At 38.5% G+C, this 27,877-nt stretch overlaps 1 protein-coding gene across 4 annotated transcripts in view; it reads left to right on the forward strand.

The window, feature by feature from the left end:
* Positions 1–27,877, forward strand: part of RSU1 (Ras suppressor protein 1) — a 186,193-nt gene that overhangs the window by 89,878 nt on the left and 68,438 nt on the right. For all 4 annotated transcript variants that reach the window (XM_036023827.1, XM_028507762.2, XM_036023841.1 and 1 more), the window contains one exon: positions 1,190–1,322. In XM_036023827.1, coding sequence (XP_035879720.1) covers positions 1,190–1,322 — 133 coding nt within the window. The remainder of the gene's footprint in view (positions 1–1,189; positions 1,323–27,877) is intronic.

Below are 27,877 nucleotides of genomic sequence, written 5' to 3' on the forward strand. Positions count from 1 at the left end.
ATCAGTTATGACAAAATTGGCAGTAGAACATCAGAATAGGACAAATATATTACTTTGGTTGTGTCCTGGGAGGAACAGTTGCTGCGTGTGTATAAAAAGCCTTGGACTGGGGACCAGGAGTGTGAAAAGAGCTGCTTCAGTAGGACTGTTAGGGAAAGGCCTTTGGTGAGTCTGCTCCGAGTAAAACCATGTGTACCTCTGCTGCTTAGCTCCTCTGTCCTTGTCCCTTCGTAAGAAAGTAAATTAAATGAACCTCTTTCACATACTGCCTTCTTCACGTCTGAATATACCAAACCAAAAAAAAAAAGTTAGACAGGTGGCACCTGACTGGCTTTTTATTGCTACCTTCATGACCTGGTCCGTGGTCGATCTAGGCTGGCGTGAAACCTGACAGCTCCACCAGTTGTTACAGAGAGAACATGAGAGTTGGAGTCAGAAGCCTTAGGCTCACACCCCCGCTGTGACATACTCTGATCTTGTTACTTAATTTCCTCACGTGTCTGTTTGTTCATTTCTAAAGTGATGTTAATAACTGACCTCGAGGATTGCTAGAGAACCAAATGAGGAAATGCTTTGAACAGATAATTTGTAAACTGATGAGGACTATACAAATGTGAGCTTCTGTCGTAACCATATTCACTTGGTGCGATTCACTTGGTGCTGATTCTGACATGTTCTTATGGTATCTGACTAACGCAATAATAATTTTATGTGGGCCATGTTTTTATCTTTCTTCATTCATATTGTTCTTTGGCTGGTAACAAAAGGTGGTGTTGATCAGATGGGTCTAGATCAGGTCAGACCAGCAGGAATTCACGTTGTTAAGATAGAATTTCAGGAGGTTCTAATAGCACTTCTCCCAGTTTTGGATGGGGCCATTTTAGTCTCCTGAGCAAATACCCAGGAAGCATAAAGCTTATACTACCTTTGTAAGAATTCTATCCAGGTTTACCTTCTCGCTACCTCCTTCCCTCCTCTCCTTCCTTTTTCCCTTTGTTTTTTATTTCTTGGACTAGGGTACTAATTGCTTGACCACCAGTGTTAACTTGGGGTAAGACAGTTTAAAAAATTCAAATCAAATGAACCAAAAGCTACTTAGGATTGCACTGTGGTTACTGGGCAGGACTTCCTAGTCCTGATCCGCGCCGGCTGAAAGGACCTTCACCTTTTTTCTTCTCCCTGTTTTCAGGAAACCTGGACCTGACCGGTCAGAAGCAGGTGTTCAAAGCAGAGAACAACCCATGGGTCACCCCAATTGCCGACCAGTTCCAGCTCGGCGTGTCCCACGTTTTTGAATATATTCGTTCTGAGACATATAAATAGTAAGTAGACTAGTTTCCCAAAATAGCACACTGGTTTCTTAGTATTGTAATTATGCCATTTTAAAAACTGTCATGTGACATTGTCATCTTGGTGGCAGTTAGCTCATAGCATTTTTACGTGTTTTATTAATAACCACATGTAGTAATGTCTTGTAGTGATAGATTATTTTAATTGCCATTGTCAAAGGGAATTCATACCAAGTTTGTCTAGAAAATTTTTAAGGTGTTATATTAGTTGACTTTTCATGACACTAAGGAAATTTGCCAGACACATGAAGATCAGAATATACTTTTTTTCTTCTTTGAATGCAAAGAACAACAGCTGTTATGAACAAAACTGTTAAGCAGTTTGTTTATGAAATGAGTAGAGAAGACTAGGAACTCATCATTCTATTCTCTAGGAACTTTTACTCTAGTGAGATGGTAATGTCTCTAAAAGGAAGAGGAAAGGCAGAAAAAGAGGAAGCAGAGTCAGCTCGCTTAAGTCACAGCATCAGAATCCCTCAACTCTTCCCCCCAGGTCAAAGGCAGTTGTGGGAAGCCGCCCTAAAACCTAACTGTTTTCACCTCCTTTACCGCGCTAGGGCTGGATCTGCTGTCATTGTTTTCTCTTCATCCCACCCCCACCCCCATATTGAGGTGATCATTTATCTTATGCTTCATTCAGTCCCTAATGCTGAAATCTAGTCACCTTTCGTTTTAAGCAAAGGCAAAAACTTGTAAAAATCCATAGTCAAGTTTAATCATTTTTTGTGCCCTTAATCAACATTTGAGAATTTAACATTTCAACTGTTAGAGAAAAATTAGAGGATTGTTGAAAGTCACATTCAGGTAGGGGTCTCCCTCTCTCTCTCTCTTTTTTTTTTGGTATCATAAAAATGCCCCACACTCAACATGGCCCTCACTGGCCCTGTGCTGGGCCAGCGGGTCAGTGCTGACTGACAGGGCAAGATCCCCCCTTAGAAATGGCCAGCTGTGGTGTTGTAGCCTTTTCTCTGGCACCATGCTCCTGGTCACACAACCTAGGGCTTGGGATGGTCATATTTCCTGTCTGACAGAATCACAGAGAAGATGAGCTCTGAAGAGTGATGGAATTAAAACTAAATAGACTAAAATTGCCAAAATTATAACCTACCTTTGTATGTGAAAGCAACTTAAATCACAGTATAGATTTTTTAAAAGATAATACTGTGTCATTGACAATATATCTTAAGACTTACCTTAAGACTTAACTGAGAGAAGTATAGGATGTGTATTGTTTCACAAACCACAAGTTATGTGCAACATATAGATTCTTTAATATGAATATAGTTCAGCCTTGAGACTGGTTTAGTTAATTATGAAAATGTGTGAAAATCTAATTGCAAATTACCAATTATTGTTCTTTTTTTCCTCTTAAGTCGTTAACCATTGCTGTCATCGATTAGAGATAGAAGTTTAATTTTTTTGTTAGTAAGTAAATGGGAGACTACTTTGAGCTTGGTTTCTAGGAAATTGTTTTAGAAAACCATTTTATTTATTTGAACATATAGCAAAGTATACAAATAAGCTATTAATCCAGAATTGGGGGGAATACTGTTTATTCTGGTTAACAATTTTTATTTTACTATACACTATAATTTATAATTTACAGAAAATGAGAATATATTACATATGAAAGTGCTTCTAATTTTAATGTCATTTTAAAAGATTAAGTTGTGAATTTGTTAATTTTGTATTACCTCCGTCATTATTGGGCAATTTGTCATCATTATACGCTACTGTGGACTGTTTCTGAGTGTTTGTTGGTGGTTAGGATTCTGGATGAATGAGAGGCATGTTGCTTTGATTGAGTTAATTGGTACATTATCTGGAAGGGAATATATGACACAACATTTTAATCAATAACTTATTTGATGTATATATTCCTATGTCTATAACTGTTATCCTGTATTCGGGAATCAACGTAATCTAAGCAATTTTTCTACTAGCATACCTTTTTATATTTGATTTCCTCTGGAACAGTTATCTTTTATATACTTAAATCAATATTAAAAAGCTTAAGCACAGGAGAGTCATTGTCCCCTTTTTAGGGAGACCAGTCCATACCCTGCTCAATGCTTTTAGAGGAGTCTGTGTGAGCCTCTTCTGGGAGAAAACACTTGACATGAAGCCCCCAGGGGCAGGGACGTTTTGGAGGGCCCTGAGAGATCTCTTCTCTCCTTGAGAAGGAGAATGGGGACCTGCTCCTGTGTTTCAGCTGTTCTGTCCTTCTTCCATCTTTCCATAGTTATCTTCACTCTTTTATCAAACATATTAGCCAAAACCGTGGACTAGTAACTAAACAAGACATTAAATCAGAGTCTGAGCCTTTTAAAAAAGTACTTGTATAAAAATATGGCTATTATGTTTCACTGACTTCTAAAATTTAAGGTCCTCTTTTCTATGAATGTAGTACTCTCTCTATACATACACACCTATTAATGTATACTAATTACATTGATTTTTAAAATTCAAGTTTTTTATATAAATGAAAAATTATATCATCATGTAACTAAAACCCAACTGAATTTTTTATTCTTAAGCAGCTACTTCATAGCATACACATAGAGGATTTGTGTATCCTTTTCAACTATCTGAAAGAATAATATTTAATTACCAAGCACTTGGCTACTTTTTAAAAGTTGTACATGTAGCGACCTTCAAGAAGGCAGTGTATTCATTACTCTCATATTTTTTTAAAAAGAGCACATTTCACATTCTGTACCTGAGTCGTAATTCTCTGGTCTAAAGCCCCTAGTTTCCAATCTTCTCTTGTCTTTTTATATAAACCACAAACACCCCATCCAATAAAATATCCTTTTTTTAATGTATAGATATTTAGACTATCACGATAGCATATTTTTAATTTTGTCTTGGCACTGAAAATTCCAGTGAGTCTTCTTTCTTTTTTAAAAAAATTTTTCTAACCTGTCGACCCATTAACTAAATGAAAGTAGTAAAGAACTTACCAGCATGTTTTATTTTGTTCATATTTAAAGTTGACTTTCACAGTGACCTTCATGTTCTAAGTACACCCTCAGATGCCTTCTGAGTCTAGATCGGTGACAAGCAGAGAAGATGGATTATCTGATTTCCAGGCCCTAATGGACTCCAAGAGGAGACGGGGAAGTTTGAAACTAAACAGTGGATTAGTGTTTAAGAAAGATTAAAATGCTGTGAGACGATTTAAGTTTGATGAAGGGATGAACCTGTGCAGGGAGGCCGGAGGAGGTGTGGGTGGGTGTGGCTGGGAGGATGTCAAGCCATAGTGTTTTAGGAGATGGTCCTTTCGAGTATACTTTGAGCATTCATCATGTCTTAACATTTCTCAAGTGGAGGTCACTCTTTGTTCACCTACTGTACGGTCAGCGAAGGGAACATCCTGGCTGGTGTCATAGTGTTGCCGTTCATTATGAGTTATTCCTGCTGTTAAAGTAAAATAATTTGCTTGGTTGGGTGGTTGAGGATCAAACTCTACAAGCACATTACTGTTTTCAGGCTGTTGTTGAGTTAGTTATATACTCACCTCTTATCTCATATTTGATAGTTCTCCTCTCTTTGTATGACCTCTTTCACTTCTGTGAAGCAGAATTGTGCTAGAATAGGCACCACGTGATAAGTTTTCAGAAGGTAGGTTTTTCTCCCAGGGGGAGAAGTCAGATTGGAGTCGGAATCCTTGACAAGATTCTTTGTGAAAGGGAGTACCTCGCACCTTTCACATTTCCATCAAGGAAGGTGGATAGAAACCACAAGCCATTTTAAAAGCTGACAAGTTAACTCTTAACAAAAGGAGAGGTTTGACAAATGTTAGGCTGAAATGTGTCGGTTGAAAGAGGCATTTGGAAAACAGGCACCCTCATGAAGGCTGCAATTTGTGAAGCATGGCAGTCCTATTTCCAGGGTGGCATAACTCAGCCGATGCCTCTCCGTCATTCTTGCTGTCTTGTGACTTTCTTTTCTCCCTAGAGAGAGAGGCTACGCTTACTTGGGTTTTTTTGTTTGTTTCGTTTTGATTTTTAGTCATAAATGAAGACTGGGCATAATATTATTTGTGTTAGTTAATGGAAATGTTTTAACAAAGTAATGTTTGGTGAATGGTGAGCAATGATGAGGAAAATACTGGCAATTTCTCTTCATTAGAAATCTAGTAAAATAAATCATTTTGTTTGATTTGTAAGGAAGGATACTTTTATCTACTGGTTATTGTTTCTCAAGTTGTTTTACTTGTACAATTAACACTAAGTAATATTTTCTTCTTTCTGTACTGTGTGCAAACCTATTAGAGGTGATTATGGGCATGAGTGGGCTTTATTAAACAACTACTATACCCTCTAATGGCTTCTGAGTTAGTGGCCTGGAAGATCCGTAAAATAACAGGTTTATCTGATCCACCAAAGGGCAAGAGCATTTCAACCTAATCTGTGATCCCATTCTTTTTACAACAGCCCTTTGCAGAAAGGATTTTTTCTGACCCAAACTGTGTAAACCGCGTTATTTTCTGGTGAAGTACAAATGGGTGCACAGAGCCAGCAGATGGTTTCTTGAATATCACAGAAGGATGGAGGAGAGGGTTCAACTGCCGGGGCCTTTCCGTCAGTAAGTGAATTCTACAGAGTGGTGATCGGCGTGTAGGACGGTGTAGACTTTTGTTTTTACTATATATGAAAAGAGCTCAAATTAAACCAGAGAAAAGCAGTATTTCTTTGTAGTAGACATGATCATGAAGAACCAATTTTTTTTCCTAAAGCTTCTGCTATAGCGCATGTTTTTATCTTTAAAAGTTGACTGTATTGTGTTTCTGGTAATTTACATTTCCTTTATAGATACTACACATGTATATTTTGGTTCATTTTTTAAGCAAACCAAATAAATGTTTTATCACATTCCTCCATAATACAAAATATGATTGAAACTTCTGACATCTCTGGAACTATTTGTATGCAAATATGTTGCATATAACTGCCATTGCTAAGAAATATCTAAGAGAAAAGGTAAACCCATAAAATGTTATATTTTGGGTAGTATTGTGTCATATCCCTTATTTCATGTTCACTTTAACTGGTAAAATTGCATAGCATTCATTTTTTTTCTCCAGATAGTGTATTACCAGTGCATGGAGTCGAAAATGTTTATTTTGCTGTTGAACATGTTGAACAGATAAATAGAAGTCAGGGTAAGATAGCAACTGTCAATCTTTGACGAGGCACTTGACTGTTCCTGAATGTGGCCATAAGCTATCAATTGCCCTGGTAAATTAATACTCTAGCTCCTAAGGTAACAGGAAGAAAACAGACTATTTGAGGAAGAGTACCTAACAGTTTTCTATCTCTTTCAAGGTTTTTTTTTTTAATATTTAAAAGGATTTTTGCTGCTCTGCTTTTTAACTTGTTCAGCACTATTATTCAGGTACATTTCAGAGGTAATTAGTAGTAGTCTTTTTTCTGTATGCATTTTCACTATTTTTTGATACTTAAAATTTTTACAAGTCTTTGAAGCTTTACTTTTCTGTGATTTTGTAGCTCATGTAAAATGCTTCTGTTTTTAAAATGGAAGGTACTTCCCATTTGACATTTTCAGTGTACTTGGATTCTGGGAGAATCACAGTAGGGAACCTCCACCCTCCCCACCTACCTCCAAGCCAACCTATGAAGAAGGTCAAGGTAAACCCTGTTAGGCTTTAAAACCAGCTTCGGAATGGAGATCACATGGAGGGTTATCAGCTGGAAGGAGGAGGGGGGAGAATGGGAGAAAATGTACAGGGAGTAAGAAGCATAAATGGTAGGTACAAAATAGGGGGAGGTTAAGAATAGTATGGGAAATGGAGAAGCCAAAGAACTTATATGTACAGCCCATGGACATGAACTAATGGGTGGGGAATGTGGGGGGCGGGGTGTGGGGGGGGTGCAGGGAGGAGGGGAATAAGGGGGGGGAATGGGACAACTATAATAGCATAATCAATAAACTATGCTTAAAAAAATAAAAATTTAAAAAAAAACAGCTTCAGGAGGCTAGCTTGTATTCCTGAAGGCATGTAAGAAACCCCATCTCATACATATTCTGGAATATTTTTCACGCTGATGTACATTAGAAACAAATCCAGATGTGGAAAAGGTTCCCTCACATATCCATGTGCATTCTCTGGCCCTCTGATGTGTCCCGCCTCAGGCACACTGCTGGCTTGTGAGCTCTGCAGGCACCTCTTGGGATCAGACTGGACCAATGAGCAAGGGCTATGTCAGCCTTTCTGCATTTACTTCACTGACTAGTGCACAAATCATTAAAGAGTTGTGAATAAATTTAGAGGGGCAAAAGGGAAACCAACACACTGCTACAAACAGCAGAGGGAGAAGAGCTGTGCCTGTTCTGAGCCCTGCTCTACAACAGGCTTTCACATGGGACTTAAAAGAGCGTGGCCTCTCCCTCCCGCCCTCTGTCCTCACCCCTTCCTCACTTGTGTGTTGGCTGTCAAGCTTGCATCAGCGTGTTTTGCACATCCTCTAAGGTACGGAGTAATACATTACAGTATCAATTTAAGGTAAATAGAATATAACTTGTCCTATTTAACAAAAAGAAAATAAACAAAGGCTAGACCCAGTCCACTCTCCAAGAAGGAAGAAGTATCAGGTTACTTCCTCTTCCTGAGAAGCTATTTTGAATTCCATTTTTAGATGCTACTCATTTGATATTATCATACAGGACTATTGAATATTGACCTACTCAATGAGATGAAATTGGTCAGCCCTACATATTGATAACCTTTATTAACTCCCAGTAATCTTCAAAAATTCAATGCCTAATGCTTTCTGTCTAGCTAAGATGAGTTATTGCCAGCACTTGCTGTTTTTATTTGAGAGATAAATTAACAACTGGCGCTTTTATAATCAAACAGAACTGTCTGTGATTTCTGTTCTTTATGCAGTAATATCTTGCTTTATTACATGCTGACTGTTTATTGAGCTCTGGTCTCTTATTCTGGGGTTGGGCATTGTTGGGTTTTGTTGTTGGTTTGTTTTGTTTTAATTTTTTAGCAGTTAAAGGTTCTTCTCTGTTCTCAGATATTTTGGCTTAGAATGCATTATATGAAAGGAACTTTAATCAACTTTATTAGATAAAAAGCTTAAAAGTGAGTTCTGTTCAGAGGCATTTTATGATGCCTCAATTTATTCATCAAACATTAATAACTTCATATCTTTTATTCCATTGTGCTTGTATGTTATTTCATGTGTTTTTAAGACACATGGTATAAGAAGTTTGTGGTAAAGAAAATAATTGCTTCCCACTATACTAGTTAACTTTTAAATAGTCTTCCTTGAAACATAATTCCATCACCTTCAAAATGTGTGGACTTTTTCTTCTCCATCCAATTGGATAATGTTTGTTTAGCAAGTAAATACCTTATTGTTGAGTTTTGCTTATTTAACATTGCCGAGTATACTAAGGAAGCACTGTGGCTGTTTTCCCCTTCTGACATCTGATTCTGATTGGTGAAGCCACTCGGCAGAAGTGTGTCGTCTCCCAGTTCTGGAGGCTGGAAGTTTGGTCCACGTGTCCACAGGGTGGGACCACAGGGTGGGTGTGGTCTTCCAAGGGCCGTGGGGCAGGGATCCACTCTTCCAGGCCTCTCTCCTTGGCTTGCCGCTGGTCCTCTTCTCCCCGAGTCTTTGTATAATCTTCCCTCTACCTGTGTCCATCTCTGTATCCAAATTTCCCTTTTTAAAAGGACTCCAGTCATACTGGATTAGGGCCACCCTAATGACTTTTTTTTAACTTGACAATTACCCCTATAAAGACCATATCTTCAACTATTGTCACATTCCAAGGAACTGGGGTGAGGACTTAAAGATGGATTTTGGGGGGAGGACACAGTTCTAACCCACAATGCCATTGTTTCCCAAATGCCCAGAGGTAGCATTCAGTTCCTGTCGGCTTGTCCCACCACTTGCCTTTACTCTCTTTTTCCACAGCCCCACACCTTCCGGGGTAGGCAGATTCTGTTTATCACTGACTGTGTTTAAGTGCTAAGGCTTCATCCCCCAGTCCAACCCTAAGGCCTCTCTTACTGCTTGGCTTTCAGAGTTGTATGTTCCTCAAGAACACAGTTCACCACTGTTTCATTTTAGGAACACACTGGGTAGTCTCTTGTTCTTGGGAGAGCGGTCTCCATAATATTATTTTATATCTTCTTTTAAGAACGGACCATGTTAAAATAGAAGCTGGTTAGAATTCGAAGATCCCTTGGGGTGGGAGGGCACTTAAAAGAATCCCCTGCTTCATCCTACTTGGATGGAGAATCCACAGAGGGAGGGTCACGTGGAGCCCCAAACATGGACCCCACATCATTTCTTTCACAAGAACCTTATGGATGGCAGAAGCAGGGTGCAGGGCCTTTGTGGCCACTTCTTGTGATGGGCCCCACCAGTAGGCTTGGACTGCCCCTCTTGACTTTGCTGTCCTCAGTGGCAGCCACTGGCATCTCACTCTGTGAGACGTGGAGTCAGGGATTTCCTGTCTCATCTTGGAGTTCCAGCAACCACACCTAGAGCCCTCATAACTTCTGTTTCATTTTCCTCCCTTGTCTCAGGAGAGCTCTGGAATCTTAGTGGGCAAGATCAAGACTGCTAATAACAGGGCGCAGAATTCTCTTCTCACATAATTAAAGCTAGTTTGCTTCCCCGGAGGAGAGAGGGACGTCAGAGATGGAGAACATACTTTCCTACGGTGCACTACGGTATAAAGATGCAGGGATGTACTCTACTTGGCAGCTGTGAGGAAAAAGAAGGGAAAATGAAGTCTGTTCTTAGAACACTGTCTTAGAGATGGCGCCCAGTCCCAGTTCTGTCAGTGGCAAATGACCTCAGCACGCCCAGTGTCAGCCTCTGCATCTTAAAAACAGGGGGTTCAAGCGAAATCATCTCGGAGAGTCACCCCAGCAATGATTTCTGACTTAGAGTTCTTTATCTTTCTTCGAAACTTGTTTTATGGTATATATCAACTCACTATTTTTAAAATTTAGTTTAATTCTTGAATTTGCTCCCCATCTAGATTTACTTTATTGATTTTTTTTCTTTTAAGGGGAATGGAAGATGATGATGATCCTGAATATAAATTGTTCCAGGAAAATGGATACAAGATAAAATTATCAGATCAACCTTTTTATTCTGTATTTTATTGAATACCTAATATATGTTTGGCAGTAACTTATTCGTACACATGAATTCCTGACACCTTCGATTCTTCACACTTATTAATCAGTGTAGTCAGCACCGGAGCAATTTTATGAGACTTACCAGTCATCAAAAATTTATTATCAGATAAATCAAAGAAACAATGAGCATCTTAATAGGGTAGAGAAAGTGGCATGTAAAGGATCGTTTTAGACTATGCTTTTTGACACTTGTGTGTTATATTTACAACCAGTATCAGAGAACTTACTCATAATTTCATGCAAAGAGTCACCAGGGTGATAGTTGTCTTCTTACGTAAAGCCTTCTCTGTTTTTTCCAGTGGGATGTTGCTTTGGGTCTAACTGTAAGACTAAGAATGCTAAATATACAGATGGTAGGAAACATCGTGTTCTAATGTTAAGCTTATAACATTTATTTTAAAACAGTGTCTATATTTTCCTGAGAGTTTTATTATAGTTGTCATCCAAAGCTAAGAATTATCAAACCCGGTCTCTTCCTTTGGGACAAGATTGCTAAACTTGAACTTTGTGATGTGGCTTGGAAAATAGCAGTATGCAAATCGCATACTTTTTTATGGACACATTCCATGTGTACCTTCTACAGATGCAAGGCACTGTCTTATGTCTACCATATTCCTGGCACAGTTTGGACAACTTTCTGAAGGTGTAATAAAAGACTTAGATTTCATCATGTGAGCGAAGTTGCTTGGAAGGAGGTTTTTTCCATCACCTGAGCCCTGTCCTGATGGTCCTGGAATCTCACTGTCCTCCAGGACAGAAGGACCATGGCAATTCACCACTAAGTCAGGGCTGAGCTGGCTCTGTAGAGCCTTCGTACAGATCTGCTGGGACGGACCCAGCAAGACAAGGCTGGGTTACCTCCCTTCAAAGATATAACCTACTTTCCACCTAAGGTTTCCATTAAGTGCTGTATTTTCTGTCTGGTATGTTCCTTCCTCCCACATGTACCTACTGAATATGCAGTTGTTCTCCAAGTATCCAGTGAAATGTTGCACCCCCGGAGACCTTTTCCTGAATGTTTCCTTGCTGCCCATCTTCTCTAGGTCCCTTTTATCATCTTTCTTCAGAGCCTTTACTTTTCCTTAGTAGCAGTTTTAATAATAATAATGGCTGCCAGTTAATGAGGATTTATTTACCATGTGATAGAAATGTGCTCTGCTCATATGTGCTGTTAATCAATTTGTAACACAGTATTTATTTCTGTGAATACTACTTACATTTGGGGGGGTAGTATTTAAATGCATGTTTTCTTTCCCTTAAGAGATCAGAATCTTTTTGAAAGCAAGACACATGATTCCTTTGTGACTGGGCTTTGCATGTGGCATGTCCTCATGTCCTATATAAATGACCTGTCTCATGCAGAGGAGCCTCTGACAGGTTGCCCTGATTTCTGAAAGGAAAACCATTCTGGCATCCACAATGGACCATAGTATAGTTCTTTGTTTTTGCTGGTACACAATAAACAATACTGGAAACATTAAAACATGCTCTCAATATATCATATTAAGTGACGATTTCGTCTTCACAACAGTCTTTCACGACTTGTATGGATCTCTATTTACCACACTACTCTCATATTAGAAATGAAACAGTTCCTTAACTTCACAAATAAATGAATTATGTTTGAAAGTGAGGCTTTTCCTTACATGGATCTGCAAGCTCTGTGGTCATTTTCTGTGCCTCTTTGTCCATTAAGGGAGCGTTTCCTGCAGTGCGGAGAGTGTGTGATTGTGTCTGGAGTAGCTCTGAGAGAGATGCGGTGAACTAGTCCTGGCAGGTATCTTAGAAAATGAAATTGGATGGCTAGAGGCATGAAGTGGGAGTGGGGGGCACATTCTCTTTTATTCTTTGAATCTATTTGATGCTCTATTTTTTACATGTATTCTCTAAGAGATTATTAGAAAAAAATAAACTCCAACTAGTAACCAGTAGGACCTATGAAGTTAAGAAGGAAGAAACCACAAAAAGTATAGCTATGTAATTGATTTTGTGTCTTGTTATGTCCCCTTTCCATTCATTCATGTCGTAGACTCCATTCTTACCAGCCTTCCTGTAACCGGGTGCACCAGACACCTTCCCAGTGATGTAGCCTCTTACAGCATGTCCTGAACCTTGGAAGGGGACTGTCTGAACATGAGCTTGGGAACAGGTTTCTCACTGAACACAGGGCTATTTCCTATTCCTGGCTTGAGCACTGGGAAATCTTACATTTCGTGTAACACCTCTCAGGCTTTCCTGCATCCTTAGACAAATCTATAGAAATTGTTTTTCCTTCAGAATACAACGTGAAATGGAAAAAGTGGTCATTCACAAAGATCTAACAAAAAAAAATGGAAGGAAAAAACCAAAAAAACATATTTTTTTCATTGAGTTTCTTTATATAGGGGTATTTTCCCACCAATGATTTTAAGTGATTGTAAGGTAAGCTTTTCAATATTTGAATGGTCATGACATTTTGAAATAAGGAAGAATGAATCTTGGAAGAATTGGTGGTGTATTAGAAAATGAGATTTGGCTTCAGGTTCTCATTCATGAGATTTGGATTTTTTTTTTTGTTTTAATTTTTTTCTCTTTATTTATTTATTTATTTATTTATTTGGCTATAAGCTAAGATGATGTGTGTGAGATCATGAGCATTTTTAACCTCTTTTTGTGCATTCTTAATAGAAACTGAGTGAGTGGCGATCTTTTAATAGAATGCATCTTATAACTAGAAAATTTATTTTTGTACTAAATTCTAGATAATTCCTAAAGAATGTAAATTTTGTCAATAAAAGTTTTTGTTTTGGAATACTTAATCTTGGAACTGTGTGTTATAAGTGTTTTTAAAGATGGCTTCTGCTTTATTTTCATGTTTAATTAACAAGATAGGGCAATAAGAAAAATACTGGTCATAAGCTAATGGAATAAAAATAACTTTTATTAATTTTATACTGGAACATGCTTAAGGAATAATGGCAAACAAGGAAAATGCACTTTCAGTTACCATGTGACTCTTTTATACATTCCTGAGACTCGAGAGCTACTTTTGTTAGAAAAATTCAGAACAGGCATGATCAAGTCCACGGCTCCCCACACCCTCCTCCCTCAGTTTTCTTCTGTTCATGTGCTAACATCCAGGTGGGTTTCTGTGTGACACAGTTTCCTCTGTCACACTAAGGAGAGACAGTTAGCAGTCACTGACTTTCTGCCACGGCCCAGCCCCTGGTGGGTTCCTTGCAGGCTCTGTCTCCTATAGGCTCCTGGCTCCATGAGATGTAGGTGTGACCCAGCTTTCAGATAGGAAAATGAGAGTCGCAGAACAAGTGGAATGACCAGTAGTTTATCTGAGTGATGGAACCAGACACCGGGGTCCATCTGCCCTGCCTCTAATATTCCTTGTTGCTTTTAGGTGGTGTCTAGGAGGAAAATGAGGAAATGCTGAGTTAATGAGGACGTCCTCAGTGAGAAGTCTGTGTATGGAACTTAAGTGCACCTACATATGATCATTTCACTTGTCTGATTCTTGAGTTAAACTCAGCCTCCTGCCAGGCCACATCCTCACCCTGGAGCAGCTGAAGGCACAGGCAGCATTCAGGGGTCTCAAAACAATATTCCTGCCGCCAGCTTTTCAGTACCTGTACACCTGTCTTCCTGCATCTACCCTGATTCTGATTTGTCAGGCTCTTATATGGGTGGTTCTGGTTCAACCAATACAAATCCACTTTCCTGCCAGCTACTTACACACTCTGGTTCAGTGGTTGCATACTTATCTACAGAAGGCTATATGTTTATACTGTGTAGTAGTTGGAGTTCAAGCAATTTGCATATTTAAGGCTGTGACCTTTTTCTACCATACTTTGTATGATTTATCTGTTTGGGCATCATTATGGACTCCTGGTCTTTCTCAGCTCATCTTGTACCAGTGACCAGTATCAGACTTTCCCTGTGGTCTCTTCTTTGTGTTTTTATATTCTTAGTAGCCCCAGACTGAGGTTATAGTTCATTTGTTCCAACAAAGAACTGATTCTTCTCTAAGGAGCCTTGTTTCTTTTAAGCAGAAAATAACAGTAGAATCCTAAATCTGAGGTCTAGAAGTGCATGTTTTCCAAGTGAGCTTCAAGGGTACAGTAGAGTGACGTGAGGTATGCCAGCCATTTGAGTGACAAGCAGAAAAATTGCCTGTATCCAGAAGAGTATGCATGCATGTTAATGTTTCCCATTTCTTTATATCTTTGTCAAGTTTATTTTGCCCTTGCTCTATTACTGAAATTTATTAATCTAGTTCCCTCTTTGCCAAGCTGTACATACTAAATTATTCATGTGTTCACATGACAAGTGATCCCACATTTGCATGTCTTCATTTTCTTTTCTTCCTGGACTCAAGTGTTCTAGAATCAGCTGCTAAGTGGATAAGTCCAGAAATCTTGTCTCTGTCCCCAGAGCACTTGAAAAGAAAAAGGAATAGTAACCCCCTGCCAGGTTTTATACTAAAGTAACCGGAAGTGTGGGCCACTCAGTAACATAAAGGTGTAGCTCACCGGGCAGCTACACAGAATCCTATTGGGTTAAGAGACAAGAACAGTGAAGCAGGAAAACATGCCAACACAGGCTTTGGAAGCTTTGTGTATTTCCTCTTCATTTTCTTGGGCACTAGTGTTTGTCTTTTAACACCAACTTTTTTACTCTGACTTTCACATTTTGTTTTTGTTTTTGTGTGTTTTTGGTTTGTTCTTCCACCTTATTTAAGGTTCTACTCAGATGTCATCTTCACAAAACACTTCTATGTCATTCTGTCTGATACAGGTCATCACCCACCCCGCCACTAAATTGTGCTTCTCTCACGTATCTCTGTCCTCTTCTAGAGTGGAGGTTCCCCCAGTAGCAAGGACTCTGTTGCACACACTTCTGTGGCCCCGGGAGCCTCTGACACAGTGCCTGGAACTAGTGGGCTCCCCAAATACTTGATGAATGAGAGTTGTTCTTTCAACCATACACTGTAGCCTTCAGTTTAGACATTTCTGCTAAAGGAAATTAAAGAAAAAAAGCCTTCCATCACACATTTGTTACACATTTTTAGCGTTTTCCTTTTTCTTCTTGTGTCTGGAGTTGGTAAGACTTCATGATATTATTAGTACTCCTTCCATCACTATGAATGTTTCTGTGATGTTTCCAAGGCTCCAGCCTTCGCCAGCCAGCTATTCCCATCAAATCTAGTGGCTCCTTTTAGCTAGGCTGAGAAACTCGACGCATGAAATTTTAGAGGGTAATATGGAAAAAAAGTTACCAGAGCTGGAGGAGGAGGATATTTGACCTGGACTCAGCCCAACAGCCTGGTCTGGGTTTTGATTTTGAATCATCCAGCCTTCCGTCCTCTAACAGACCCCTGTGTGTGTGGGACCTTGATGTGGGCTTGAGCATCTCAGGATGCAGGTGTGGCTTCTGTCCTCCATCATGGTAGTGTGAAAGAATCTATAAAAGGTAAATTGGCAGGCTTTGAACTATAGTAATTACTTAACAATAAACAGCAAAGGAGAGGAATGGGGAGGGGACGCAGCTCTTTCTCCTAACCCTCAAAATATGTTTTGTGGACAAGTCAGAAAAAACATTTGTAACCTGATCTTTCAACCCAAGAAGCTAGGAGCAAAAGGGTATAAGGTATCCCTTGGCGCTCACTCAGTCCTGGGGAACCAGATGCCTCCTGGTCAGTTAGCTGCATCGAGGAGCTGTAACCTGTAGCAGGTTGAGTGTCATTTGAACTGCAGTCTGGCCTGTTGAGCTTCGGAGATGACCAACAAAGGCAAGGAGTGATGGTGTGCTTCAAGAAATGTTTGACTTGTCTACACAGAGAAGGATCCTGTCCATAACAACACTTCCAAATTCGATATTAAAATTTTTCACAGGCTGCATTGATTTTCTGTATTTTTAAACAAAGTTCTCCTAGTCACATTTTCATTGTTAACTGTGTTGAGGAAAAAGATGACACTTTACTATTTTCTTAAGACGTGGAAATAGTATGAGTTGGTTTTAATTGTGTATACCACCTAATTTTTTTAAAAAAGGAGAGAGAATTGTAGCTGCTGTATATTATGCCAAAATTCCTGCTTTTGAAAATAAGCATAGCTGCCTCCTTTACAAAGGAAAGCCAGAGACTCCTGCAGCCAGAATCACCAGATTCTGGGCTCAGAGCCTTGCCAGCTCCTGGAGGGTGAACTTTCTGCCAAAGGACCTTGGTGACCCCGGAGAAGCATATTTCCATGGGGCCAAAGGGCTTCTGAATACCCTGAAGGAAATGCAAACAAATGGTGGGATGTCTGGAGGGGAGGGAGCACTGGAAAGAGGAGGGCTTAGCCTTGGAGAATAAGCCAGCTCCCGGAGACATGCGGCGTTCCCCTCCATCATGTAGACCAGTGGGTGTTCATAGAGCAAATCCCATTCTTAACTGTTGCTAGCTTTGTGACATTGGATCAATTAGATTTTTTCTAATTTAGCATCTTCATTAAAGCAGTTGACATACAATAAACTGCATATTTAAGGTAAGCAATTCGACACATTTTGGCGTGTGTATACCCTTGTAAAATAGTTACCATAATCAAGATAGTGAACCTGTTCCTCATCCCCAAAAGTTATCTTGTGCCCATGTATAGGCCATATTCCTCCTTCATGCTCTGCTCCCACCTTTCTCCCTCAGCTCCAGGCAACCTGCTTCTCAGCTATGTGTTAGTTTGCAAGTTGTAGAGTGTTATATAGAGACATATACTGTGTACTCATTTAAAAAATTAGACTCCTTTCATTCAGCATAATCACCTTGAAACTCCGTTACATATTATCAAAAGTCCATTGAATGCATATACCACAATTTATTTATCCACTTGCCTGTTGATGGATATTTGGGTTAGTTTCAGTTCGGGGCCATTACAAATAAAGCATCTATGAGCTTTTGTGTGAATTCTTTGAACAGGTGCTGTCACTGTAAATACCTAGGAATGGAATGGTGGATCCTATAGGAGTGTAGTTCCTCCACATTCTTAGTTAATTTTGTTAACTTTTATTGTCATATGTTCTCATGTCATTTTAATGTACATGTAGCTGACATATAATGATGTTGAATTTTTACCACCCCATGTCTTCCTTAGTAACATTTTTGTTCAAATATATTTATTTATTTTTTACTTTTATTGCTGTTCCGTTACAGTTGTCCCAATTCCCGTGCCCCCGTTCATTTCTCTCCCCTGTCCCTTCCAACCCCCGCTCAAATCCATTAATCCATTAAATCTCTTGAATTAAAATTTATATAATTATATAAATTCTCTTTAAGAGATTAATACATTTAATCTCTTGTTTAGAGTTTTTTAAAGTTCCATATAGAAATTCTTTACCAGATGTATGCTTTGCAAAGCTTTTCTTCCTCTCTGTGATTTATCTTTTCATTTTCTTAGCAGTGTCTTTTGAAGAATGAAACTTTAATTTTGTTGAAGTCCAGTTTATCAGTTTATTCTTTTATGGATTGTGCTGTTGATGTCATTTCTAAGTATCATTTGCCTAATTCAAATTTATAAGACTTTCTCCTGTGTTTTAGTCCAGAAGCTTTATAGTTTGGGGTTTTACATTTAGTCCTATGATGCATTTTGAGTTAACTGTACATATAGTGTAAGGTATGGATAGAAGTCTATATGTTTTGCTTATAGATATCCAGTTATTTTTGTACCATTTGTCTGCAGGTTAATTGATATTGTTGCTTATATTTTTTATATCCTTACTGATTTTCTGTCTACTTGTTCTATCAGTAATTGATAGAGGAATTTTGCAATCTCAAACTATAATTATGGATTTATCTATTTTTCTTTTCAAATCTGTCCATTTTTGCTTCATATTTTGAAGCTCTGTAATTATATCCATAAATATAAAGTTTGTTTATATCCACTTTATTAACTGACCATTTCTTCATTATGAAATGGAATCCCCTAACCCTAGTAATACTCTTTGACTGAAATCAACTTTGTCAAATATTAATATAGTCACCCCATCTTTATTTGAATTAATGTAAGCATGATATATTATTTTACATTCTTTTGCTTTTAGCATATTTGTATCTTATGTGTATGTGTATGTGTATTTTTCAGGTTTATTTTATTCTCATTTGAGGTCATATTTATTTTTTTAAGGAGAGGGGAAGTCGGGGGAGGGGGAGAGAGAGAGATATTGAACAGTTGCCTCCTGTATACACTCCGACTAGGGATCAAACCTGTAACTTAGGTGTGTGCCCTGACCAGGAATCAAACTAGCAGCCTTTTGGTGTACAGCATGATGCTCCACCCAACTGAGCCACACACTGTCCAGGACTGTATTTTTATATTTAAAGTGGGTTTTTTATAGGTAGCATATAGTTTGGTCTTGCTTTTTTATCTCATCTGCCAAATTTGCCTTTTAATTGAGGTATTTTGACCATTTACATTTAATGTGATTTGTGATATGGGTAGGTTTGAATCTATCTCCTTACAGTTTTTTTCTATTTCTTTCATCTGTTCTTTTTCCCCTTTTTTCCTTTTGTGCCTTTTAGATTGTGTATTATTTAGGACATCATTTGGTCTCATTTGTTGGCTAATTAGCTATTGTCTTTTATTATCTAATGTTAGTGTATGCTTTGGGGTTTATAATTTACATCTTAGATATTTCACAGTGATGTTATACCACTTCACATATAGTGTAGGCACCTTAAAATGATGTGATTTTATTTGTTATCTCTAGGGACTCATGCTTCTGTTGACATGCATTTACTTCTACTAATGTTATATACTAGAAATATAAATAAAAATAAAGCACTTAATATATTTTGTAATGTACCTACTTATAGTGCTCATCATTTCTTTGTGTAGATCCATATTTCTGTGTAGTATATTTTTTCTTATAACAGAAGGGCTTCCTTCAACTTTCCTTGTCATGTAACTCTTCCATGTGTGAATTCTTTCTGATTTTTTGTTTATGTAAAACTCTTTATTCACCTTTTCACTGGATATAGAATCTTGGAGAGAGAGTTTTTATACTTTTATAATTTTAAAGATTTTTTTCTCCACTGTTTTCTTATTTGCATTGTTTCTGACAAGAAATGTGCTGTATCTTTGTCTTTGTTCCTCTCTCTACAACTCTTTCCCCATCAAGGCTGCTTTAAAGATTTTCTCCTAATCCTGGGTGTAATTGAAAGCAGGTCTGGCTACCTGCCTCTACAAAAGCCAGTGCTCTGGAGGCAGGTGCTGATGTAAAGGACAGTGGTTTATTCAGGTGCCGGCCACCTGGAAGATGGGGGACTCATGTTTCAAAGCCCATCTCCTGGGAAAATGGGGGATTCACACCTCAAAGCCCACCTTCCCATCTCAGTGGAGGCAGAGGTTTTTTATAAGGAGGGAGAGGGGAACAGAACGAAGAGATCAAGGGGTGGTGGTGAAAAGTTATCTGTGTGCAGAGGAGCACAGTCCACTTCGATAAGACAAGTGATGGTCCGGTGTTCTTCATCCTGGTTTAGTCATCCTGGATTCACGTCATCCTGGCTCCACAGTTGAAGGTTGGCAAATCTCCTGGAACAGGGATGCCTGGAGGTTGGAGTCTGTATCTTCAGAACTTAGTTGCTAGGATTCATACACAAACATGCTGTTTATCTATAAGCTACGTATTAGTCAGAGTCAGCACTTACAGAAACAAATGTCAAAAGAATGCTGGGATGGGTTACATCTTCCCACCGTTAAATTTTTCTACTGTTACATCAGTTCTGAGCATTTGATTTAATGTGCCTTAGTGTAGTTTCCCTTGTATTTTTTTCCATGTGTTTGGAGTTTGTGGAGCTTTATGTATCTGTGAGTTTTAAATTTTCATTAAGTCTGAAAATTTTCAGACTCTCCTCCAGATACTTTTTTCTAGTCTCCCCTCTTCCCATTTCTTTCCTCTTTTGGGGACTCCTTTTATGCATGTTTCAACCTCTTAGAGTTGTTCTTCAGCTCACTTACATTCCATTTATTTTTTAATCCTGTTCTCTCTCTGAGTTTCATTTTAGACAATTCCTATTACTTTGTTTTAAAAGTCACCAATCTTTTTATCTCATGCATTTTTGTCACGTAATTATTTGGGGTCTCTTTTATATCATCTCAAAGTCAGGTTACTACTGATTAACTCTAAAGAAAAGGAAGGAGGTTTCAGAGACAGGGCTCCACCTCATTCTTGTTAGTGTCCTAGGTGATGATTAGCTGGTCATGCATTTTTAAACTCTTGTTAGTTAAATGAACATGCATTTTTAATGCACTTTTTGATAATAGTTATATACAGAGATTTGGTTGTATATTGTGTTGGATCAAACTCCAGTGACAAAAGAACAGCAAAAACAACTGTTTGTAGGTATATTATTAGTAATAACATTTTTATTATTTTTGAAATAATTGCAAATATATTATAAAGCAAATATGCAATTATGCTAATGTTATAGACTAAGGTTTTCAGTAGAAGGGAAAGGAAATAAAAATTAGGGAAGTTAATTAAATCTTAAATTTGGATTTGAAAAGCAATAAGAATTTGTGATGTGTTTTTTCCTTAAAAATTTTTCTTTTTTGTTCACCACCAAAGAGGCCTAGAAAAAAATGACCAACACAGTAGAAATGAGCACTCCTATTTCCTGGATCAGTTTTGTAAATACCATTTTCACGAAGAGAACGCTGAGACCTTTAGAAAAAAAATGGCTAATTCCAGGTCTCTATCAGGATCCTGAAATATCTTGTCACTTCAGAAAGCAAGGAAGCTATCAAAGACTGTGTCAGAAAGAACTCGGGGTGCTGACTTTAAAGAGGTTCCATTGGCCAAAAGTGGGACAGTTTGGTGGTTTTCAGCAACAATAAAAACTAAAATGTTAAAACTCTTCCAATGTGCTCTTAGAAAATCTAAATCAAACAAACAGGGCATCAAAAGTTTTTCCCAGGTAACCATGAAATTTGAGTACTGGATATTTGAGGACATTAAGGAATTACTAATTTTTTTATGTGTGTTAATTGTTTGTGACTCTATACTTATGGATGAAGTAACACAATTTCTGAAGAAGTGAAAAGAAATGAAACAAGACAAGCTTTGAATAGATAATTTTTGGAGCTGATGATGGGTACATGAGGAGTTATATTGTTCTTTTTTGACTTTTTGTATGGGTGAAATTTTCTCAAAGTTAAAAATATTTTAAATATAAGAAAAATTAATAGCATGTCTACCGTGGGATTGTGAGGAAAGTGTCTATAAAGTCATTATACTACTTGACCTTAAACATGAAAATAAAAATAGCTCAGATCCCATGCACTCCACCCCAGCCCCTGGCTCCCACCCAGGCTATAAAAGATTCTTTCATTTCAGTTCCTTGGAGCTGAAATTCCCTGCAGAGCTATCCATGGTGCTGACTGTTTGTTGACCAAGGACACACTAGGACGAAGGGGAAGAGGCAGAGCAGGGTGGCATAAAAGGTACATTTGGACTTATATACACTGAATTTGAGGTTTGTGACTACCCCTAGATGTAGAGATACCCAGTAGAGAAGAGGTTTGATGGGCCTAGGTTTCAGGAAGCTCTCTTAGGATGAAGGCAGAGCCTTCTAGCTAAGTTCTCCCATGGCTTTGACCAGTCACCATCCTGCCAGCTCCTCACTGGTGTGCAGCCCAAGACAGGCAGCAACAGACTATTCTCCTGCTAGGCATTTTGTCTTTAAGAAGTAAGTTACCAGTTTATTGGTTCATCTATATGTATGTGTCCTTAGCTGAGTTGAGGAAGTTGTTTGTCAGAGATTAAGTGGCTATATTTTGGATCTTACTAATGAATAAAAAGGAGCCCAATTATGTATTAGTGTGGGGACATTGGATGGACTCTGTTTCTTCTCTTTATAGGTCTCAAGCCAAATCTATTAGCCCCTGTACTCACCTGTTTAATTTAAAATATATCAGAAATATCCCACTCAGTTGGTTTCTAGCATAAGTAATGGGAAGCAGACATTCATCTGGTCAGCTTTAAAAAACAACTTATTGATTCATATTACTTAGGCTTGAAGAGAAACTTTTAAATCTATGTCTTAGTTTTATAATTTTTAGTTCTGACCTAGGAGCTCTTGCAAATAGGCTATACTTGTCAGGGACTTTTGCAGTCCGTCTGTGAGGCAGTGCGTGCTGGACAGTTTCGCTTTGTGCAGACGGGTGGCGTATAAGCAAGGATGAAGAAGAGATGATAAAGAAACGTGACTGTTGTGTACATGTTGTCTTCAAGCAGAGTTTTCTCTTTAATGAGCCGGGAAGAAGACACTGGCTTTCACTAGGTGTGTACAGTAGCAAAACACTGGGAAATCAGCAGCTTTGGAAATTCCAAAATGGAAGTTAATGAAAAATGGTTAAAAAGCTATGGAGTGCTGCGAAAGAAGGGGATGCAAGTGTGAATTTCAAGAAGACACTACAAGAGATCTTGCAGTGGTGTTTTAGAGCGAGGCAGGCCTGGGTTTGAATCACAGCCCCACGGTCTAGGTGGCCTCGTCATTTAAGTGCTCTGAATCTGTCTGTTCTTCTGTGACATTTGAAGGACTGTGGGCTTATGGACCATACTCTGAATAACCCTGGTCTAATATTTGGTTATTGAATAGGAGCTGTGACATCACCAGTACCTCACAAAATCTGAATTTTATGTAAGTGTTCATCTTAAACAGTAGAAATTTCCAAATACGTCTAATTGATAATAGGTTGAGATCGGGAGGCTTGGACTCCTACAGAAAGCAGTGCACAGCAGTGTGGAAGGGAAAGTGCATGCCCTTCAGTGAGCTGACACTGTCTTATGGCCATAAATATATGAAATGCCCTATAGGCAGTTTGCTTCATTTAAACATGCACCCATCCTCCTTTGTACACAACAGGCCCTTTGATAGGACAAGGCTGCCTGGAATCGTGTGGATGGTTGGTAGTCCTGAAACAGAAAACAGATGCTACAGTTGGAGAGATGTAACCCACCTTCAGAGGCAGAAAATGAGGTCACTGCAGTGTGATTTCTTTTATTTACAGATGTAGGAAATTTAATAATCGCAGAGATCAGAGAGGGGGAATAGATAAGAGGTAAAATGGAAATGTTCTCAAAATGTACCTCTAAGGACCTTTTGGCTGCAACCAGGGAAAGGAGTAAAACATGTTATGTTCATTGAAAGTCTGTTTCAAATGCTTTGTTTTATCATGTTCAAATTTTATAGAATTATAAATGTTATAAAACCACAGAAATAACCTAATTTCCTTCCTTGTTTTTTAGATGATGACATTGAACCCCAAAATGGTTAAGTGACCTAACATTTAATCTAGTTAAATTAACATCATATGGTGCTCATAGCGCCTGTTCAGACTGTGGTGAAAATACCTTTCCACTGTCTGAAACACCTGTCCTCCCTCTTTGGCTAATTCCCACTGTTCTGCAGATTCTAGGTCATTTCTTGCTTTCTCTAAGGAGTCTGCCCTTCCTGACCATTCTCCCCACCCCTCATCAAGGTCAAATAATAACAGAAGTCAGGCACAATTGTTTATTCAACATTTATTTAATCATAATACAAACTCAGTGAGGTAGGTACTGTTGTGTCCCAGTTTTATAGAAGGAGAAAAATACAAGGGGGTTAAATAACTTGTTCAGGGTGACAGTTAATGTGTGGTAGGGGCAGGATTCAAACCCAGACATATTCTTGCTGCAAAATCTTAAACAGTATTCTACTAGTTATCTGTTATCAGGATACCTTGTATCATTCTTAGCACTTACTGCTCTTAATGATGTATTATTTATGTGATTATGTAATAAATTTCTTCCCACTAGATTGAAACCTTCAGAAGGGCTCAAATTATGTATCATTTGATTTGTATTTTTCTTAGCTTCCAAGTGCCTAATGTCTAGAAGGCTCATTATATACATTTTTCATATGTGAAATTCAGTTAATAATAATGTGTTTTATGGAATTGTTTGTTCTGATTGCATTGTACTGTAGTACCATTGCATAGAGTACTATAATACAACTGCATTGTTATGAGAACTGAGAAAATGCACACAAAGTACTCACTAGTTCAAGTCACTTAGTATGTACTCAGTAAGTGCAGGGCTGTGGTTATAATAAACAGACTTAGCAGTAATTTAAGACCACAACACAATGTCTACTCAAATGTTTAGTGCTCTTATCTTTCATTCCCTAGTCCATTTTATACCTATAATGAGCATAGTTAGAAAAGTGGATCTTAGAAAATATATTACTTTTCAGGGCTGATTTTTTAACTAGATAGGCAAATAAAATACAACTTTCATCCTTGGCGAGTATTGGTTTTATCCTCAAGTCCGAGACAGATCCAGGGTCTTTATGATCCAGTGGGGGTTCACAGGTAACTTTCTGAACTGACCTCTGGAGTGTGCACCATAAGGAAAGGCTAAAGTACGTTCTTTCACATCAACACAGTATTTGAGAGTAGTTTTTATGTCTCCATTAAATTGCAGCAGATGGGCGCTTGCTTCTTTAGCCTTTCTTTGGTCTTTTACATGCATTTATTTTCATATGTATTCCATGTCTTCATGTATATATTTTGTGTCGTGCAGATAGGATTTATTATTTCAAGTTGTATCTTTGTAGTTAGTTCTGCAATGTTATCTTTGGGGCATAGAGATGCATTTGGCAAATGATCAGCAATGTATTCTAGGACCGAGCTGTAGAATAAAATTGAGCTATGGAGTTAATCTGTACAGTAGTCACAGATAAATGGTGAAGAGATCAGAATTAATCTTAAAGCACAAGACAAAATGCAGATATCCTAGAATCTAAAATAATAGTATTCATGAAAGTGACGATTAATTATTTAATTCCAAGGGCAGACACATTATAGTCTAAATATATATTTCAGGTTCACAACTGACTAGGTATTTTATGTGGCAGAATACCAGCTTTGCATATTTATTAAAATTATTCATAACTGCATAGCTGCCTAGATGAACTGTTGAGCTCTTATTCCTTGATCCAATATATTATCTTGTTCATTTTATCATAGTACTGTAATAAAAATTTATCTAAATTTTAGGGTGATCCATGGAATATTTTCAGTATCAGCATCTCCTAAATACATATTTTATTATTTCCATTCTGCCTAATGTGATTCTTTACATAGGTTCATAAGAAATCACCTATCTCTATAAAAAATTAGTTTTTTTCTTTAGGGGATAAATTTTAGACAAATGTTTACTCAACATGATATCATAAATCATTGATATTTAGGGATCAAAATACTCCTGTTACCTAAATATTTGGACACAATGCGAATTCTTTGGAATAGTAGAAAAATTGTGGAAGTCCACATGGATTTTACAAAGAGCCGTATTTGGTTTTGGTATTATATGAGTACGCTGAGCATTTAATGTATTGCTGTAGCCAGTGTAATGGTGTGTGGCTGGCATCCTGAGTTTAGATCCAGACCACCTTCAGTTCTTGCCTTAAGTTCACCACTTGTTACTGATTTTATTTAGCTTTTGAGCATCGATGATGCCATCTGTAAAAATGAATGATAATGTCTATCTTAGAGGGTTGTCAGGGAAGATTCTGTCATATAAACCACACAGAGTACGTAGAACTTGATCAGGCACGTAGTAAGCACTCAGCGAATATCAGCGACTATAAATGTTAATAATATATCACGAAGTGTCCCAAAAGGGAGGGCTGGAGTTTTAGCAAGAATATATGGTAAAGAATTGTTTATCTCCAGTATGGGAGACATATATCTCCATATGGGAGACATAGCTCCAATATGTCTCTAAACTGGCAAAAACAGATTACGTTAGGAAAGAAGAGTAGGTGCAACTTTTTAAAATAGAATATTAATTATGGTGAACTTGAGTTCAAAGAAATCTTAGATAATCTAGATTAATGCCCTCTCTTTGCATGGGTGGAAAGTGCAGCTCCAGAAGATTCAAGTGACCTCCCAGAACTACCCAGCCAGGGTCGGAGGGCCTAACTCGTGTCTCCTGGCTCAGCGTCTAGTTCTTGTTCTATTTGAAAGCACCTGTGTATTGTACCAACAGGAAACATTCATCAAACCCCTTTCAGATGTGGTCATTGTTTTGGGAACTAAGTGTATGACATCTTATTCGTTACATAACTCTTCCTCACTCCTTTTGGTTTGGTGTCCTAGAGATTATTAATCCTCTGGTGGTGCAGATCCTGGCTGGCAGGACCTGTGTGTATTGTGGTTGCTATAAACAAATACACATGGACTGCAGAGTCCTGTGGAGAAAAGGGACAGCATGGTCGATCTCCGAGAGAGAGAGGGGGGGCCTCGGCCCCTGCTTGGACAGGCTTTCATTGCTTCTCTGGGCACACTACATTGAGGATGGTCCTTATTTACTATGCATAGGTTCACTGCACAGGATTACCTTTTACTGATAACAGAGGACAGAATGTTGCCAATTACTTCAAAGAGAAGGATGCTGCAGACCAAGGGGAAAAGTGGTTGAACCGGTCACACTCCATACTTGGGAGGTTTAGCCCAGATCTTAGGAAGTTACAGTAAGTACTTGCTGCCTCAATTCCGGGTGAGGGAGTTTTAGCAAAAGCAAGTCTCATAGCAGTCTAGGTACAATGCAGGCCTGATTCCCCACGAGTAAACCTCTCTGTGGGTGTGATCCTGTGTGCTGACTCGCTTCCCACTCGCCTTTCTGAGTGGGAGAGCTGAGCTACATTTCCATGCCACCCGAAACGGTTCCCTGTACTCTGGCAGTATCATTTCATGCAGAAAATGACTAACTCAGTGAGTATGAGCAGCTCTATTAGAAGGCCTCAGTGAGCCAACTGTACCTCTGCAGAGGGGCACAGAAAAGGGAACTTCTGTGACGTTGTCACAAATTTTCCTTGAGACCTCATAAAATTCTGAAATTAAAATGAAGCCTTTCTTCCTTATGAAATTGAGTCATGTGTTCAAGGATGTAAATTATATGCTTCTGAGCTCTATTTTAGTGGTGTCTATAAAATACTCAATAAAGGTCAGTGTTTGCACCATAAACAGTGTTCGTGGAGGCATATTTAACCCCATTCTCTTTGTTATTTTCAGAATGTATAGTAATTGAACTGCTTTTCTTTGAAAGTGGCTCATGAGCTGTCACCTCCTCAAATGGACCCTCTGCCACCTAGGCGCTCTCTTTCTTAGAGGTACTAACCCACTGTCTCTGGGGCCAGCTTTTTACCAAAGGAGATTTTATCTTGTTAACACATGGGCTTAGGAGCTGCCCTTTGGGCTGGGCTGCAGTTTTGCATGTATGGTTGAAGTGAAAAGATTGTAGCCACACCAATTTGTGGGATGTG

This window comes from Phyllostomus discolor, chromosome 1 (assembly GCF_004126475.2).
Source record: "Phyllostomus discolor isolate MPI-MPIP mPhyDis1 chromosome 1, mPhyDis1.pri.v3, whole genome shotgun sequence".
NCBI classification, from domain to species: Eukaryota; Metazoa; Chordata; class Mammalia; order Chiroptera; family Phyllostomidae; genus Phyllostomus; species Phyllostomus discolor.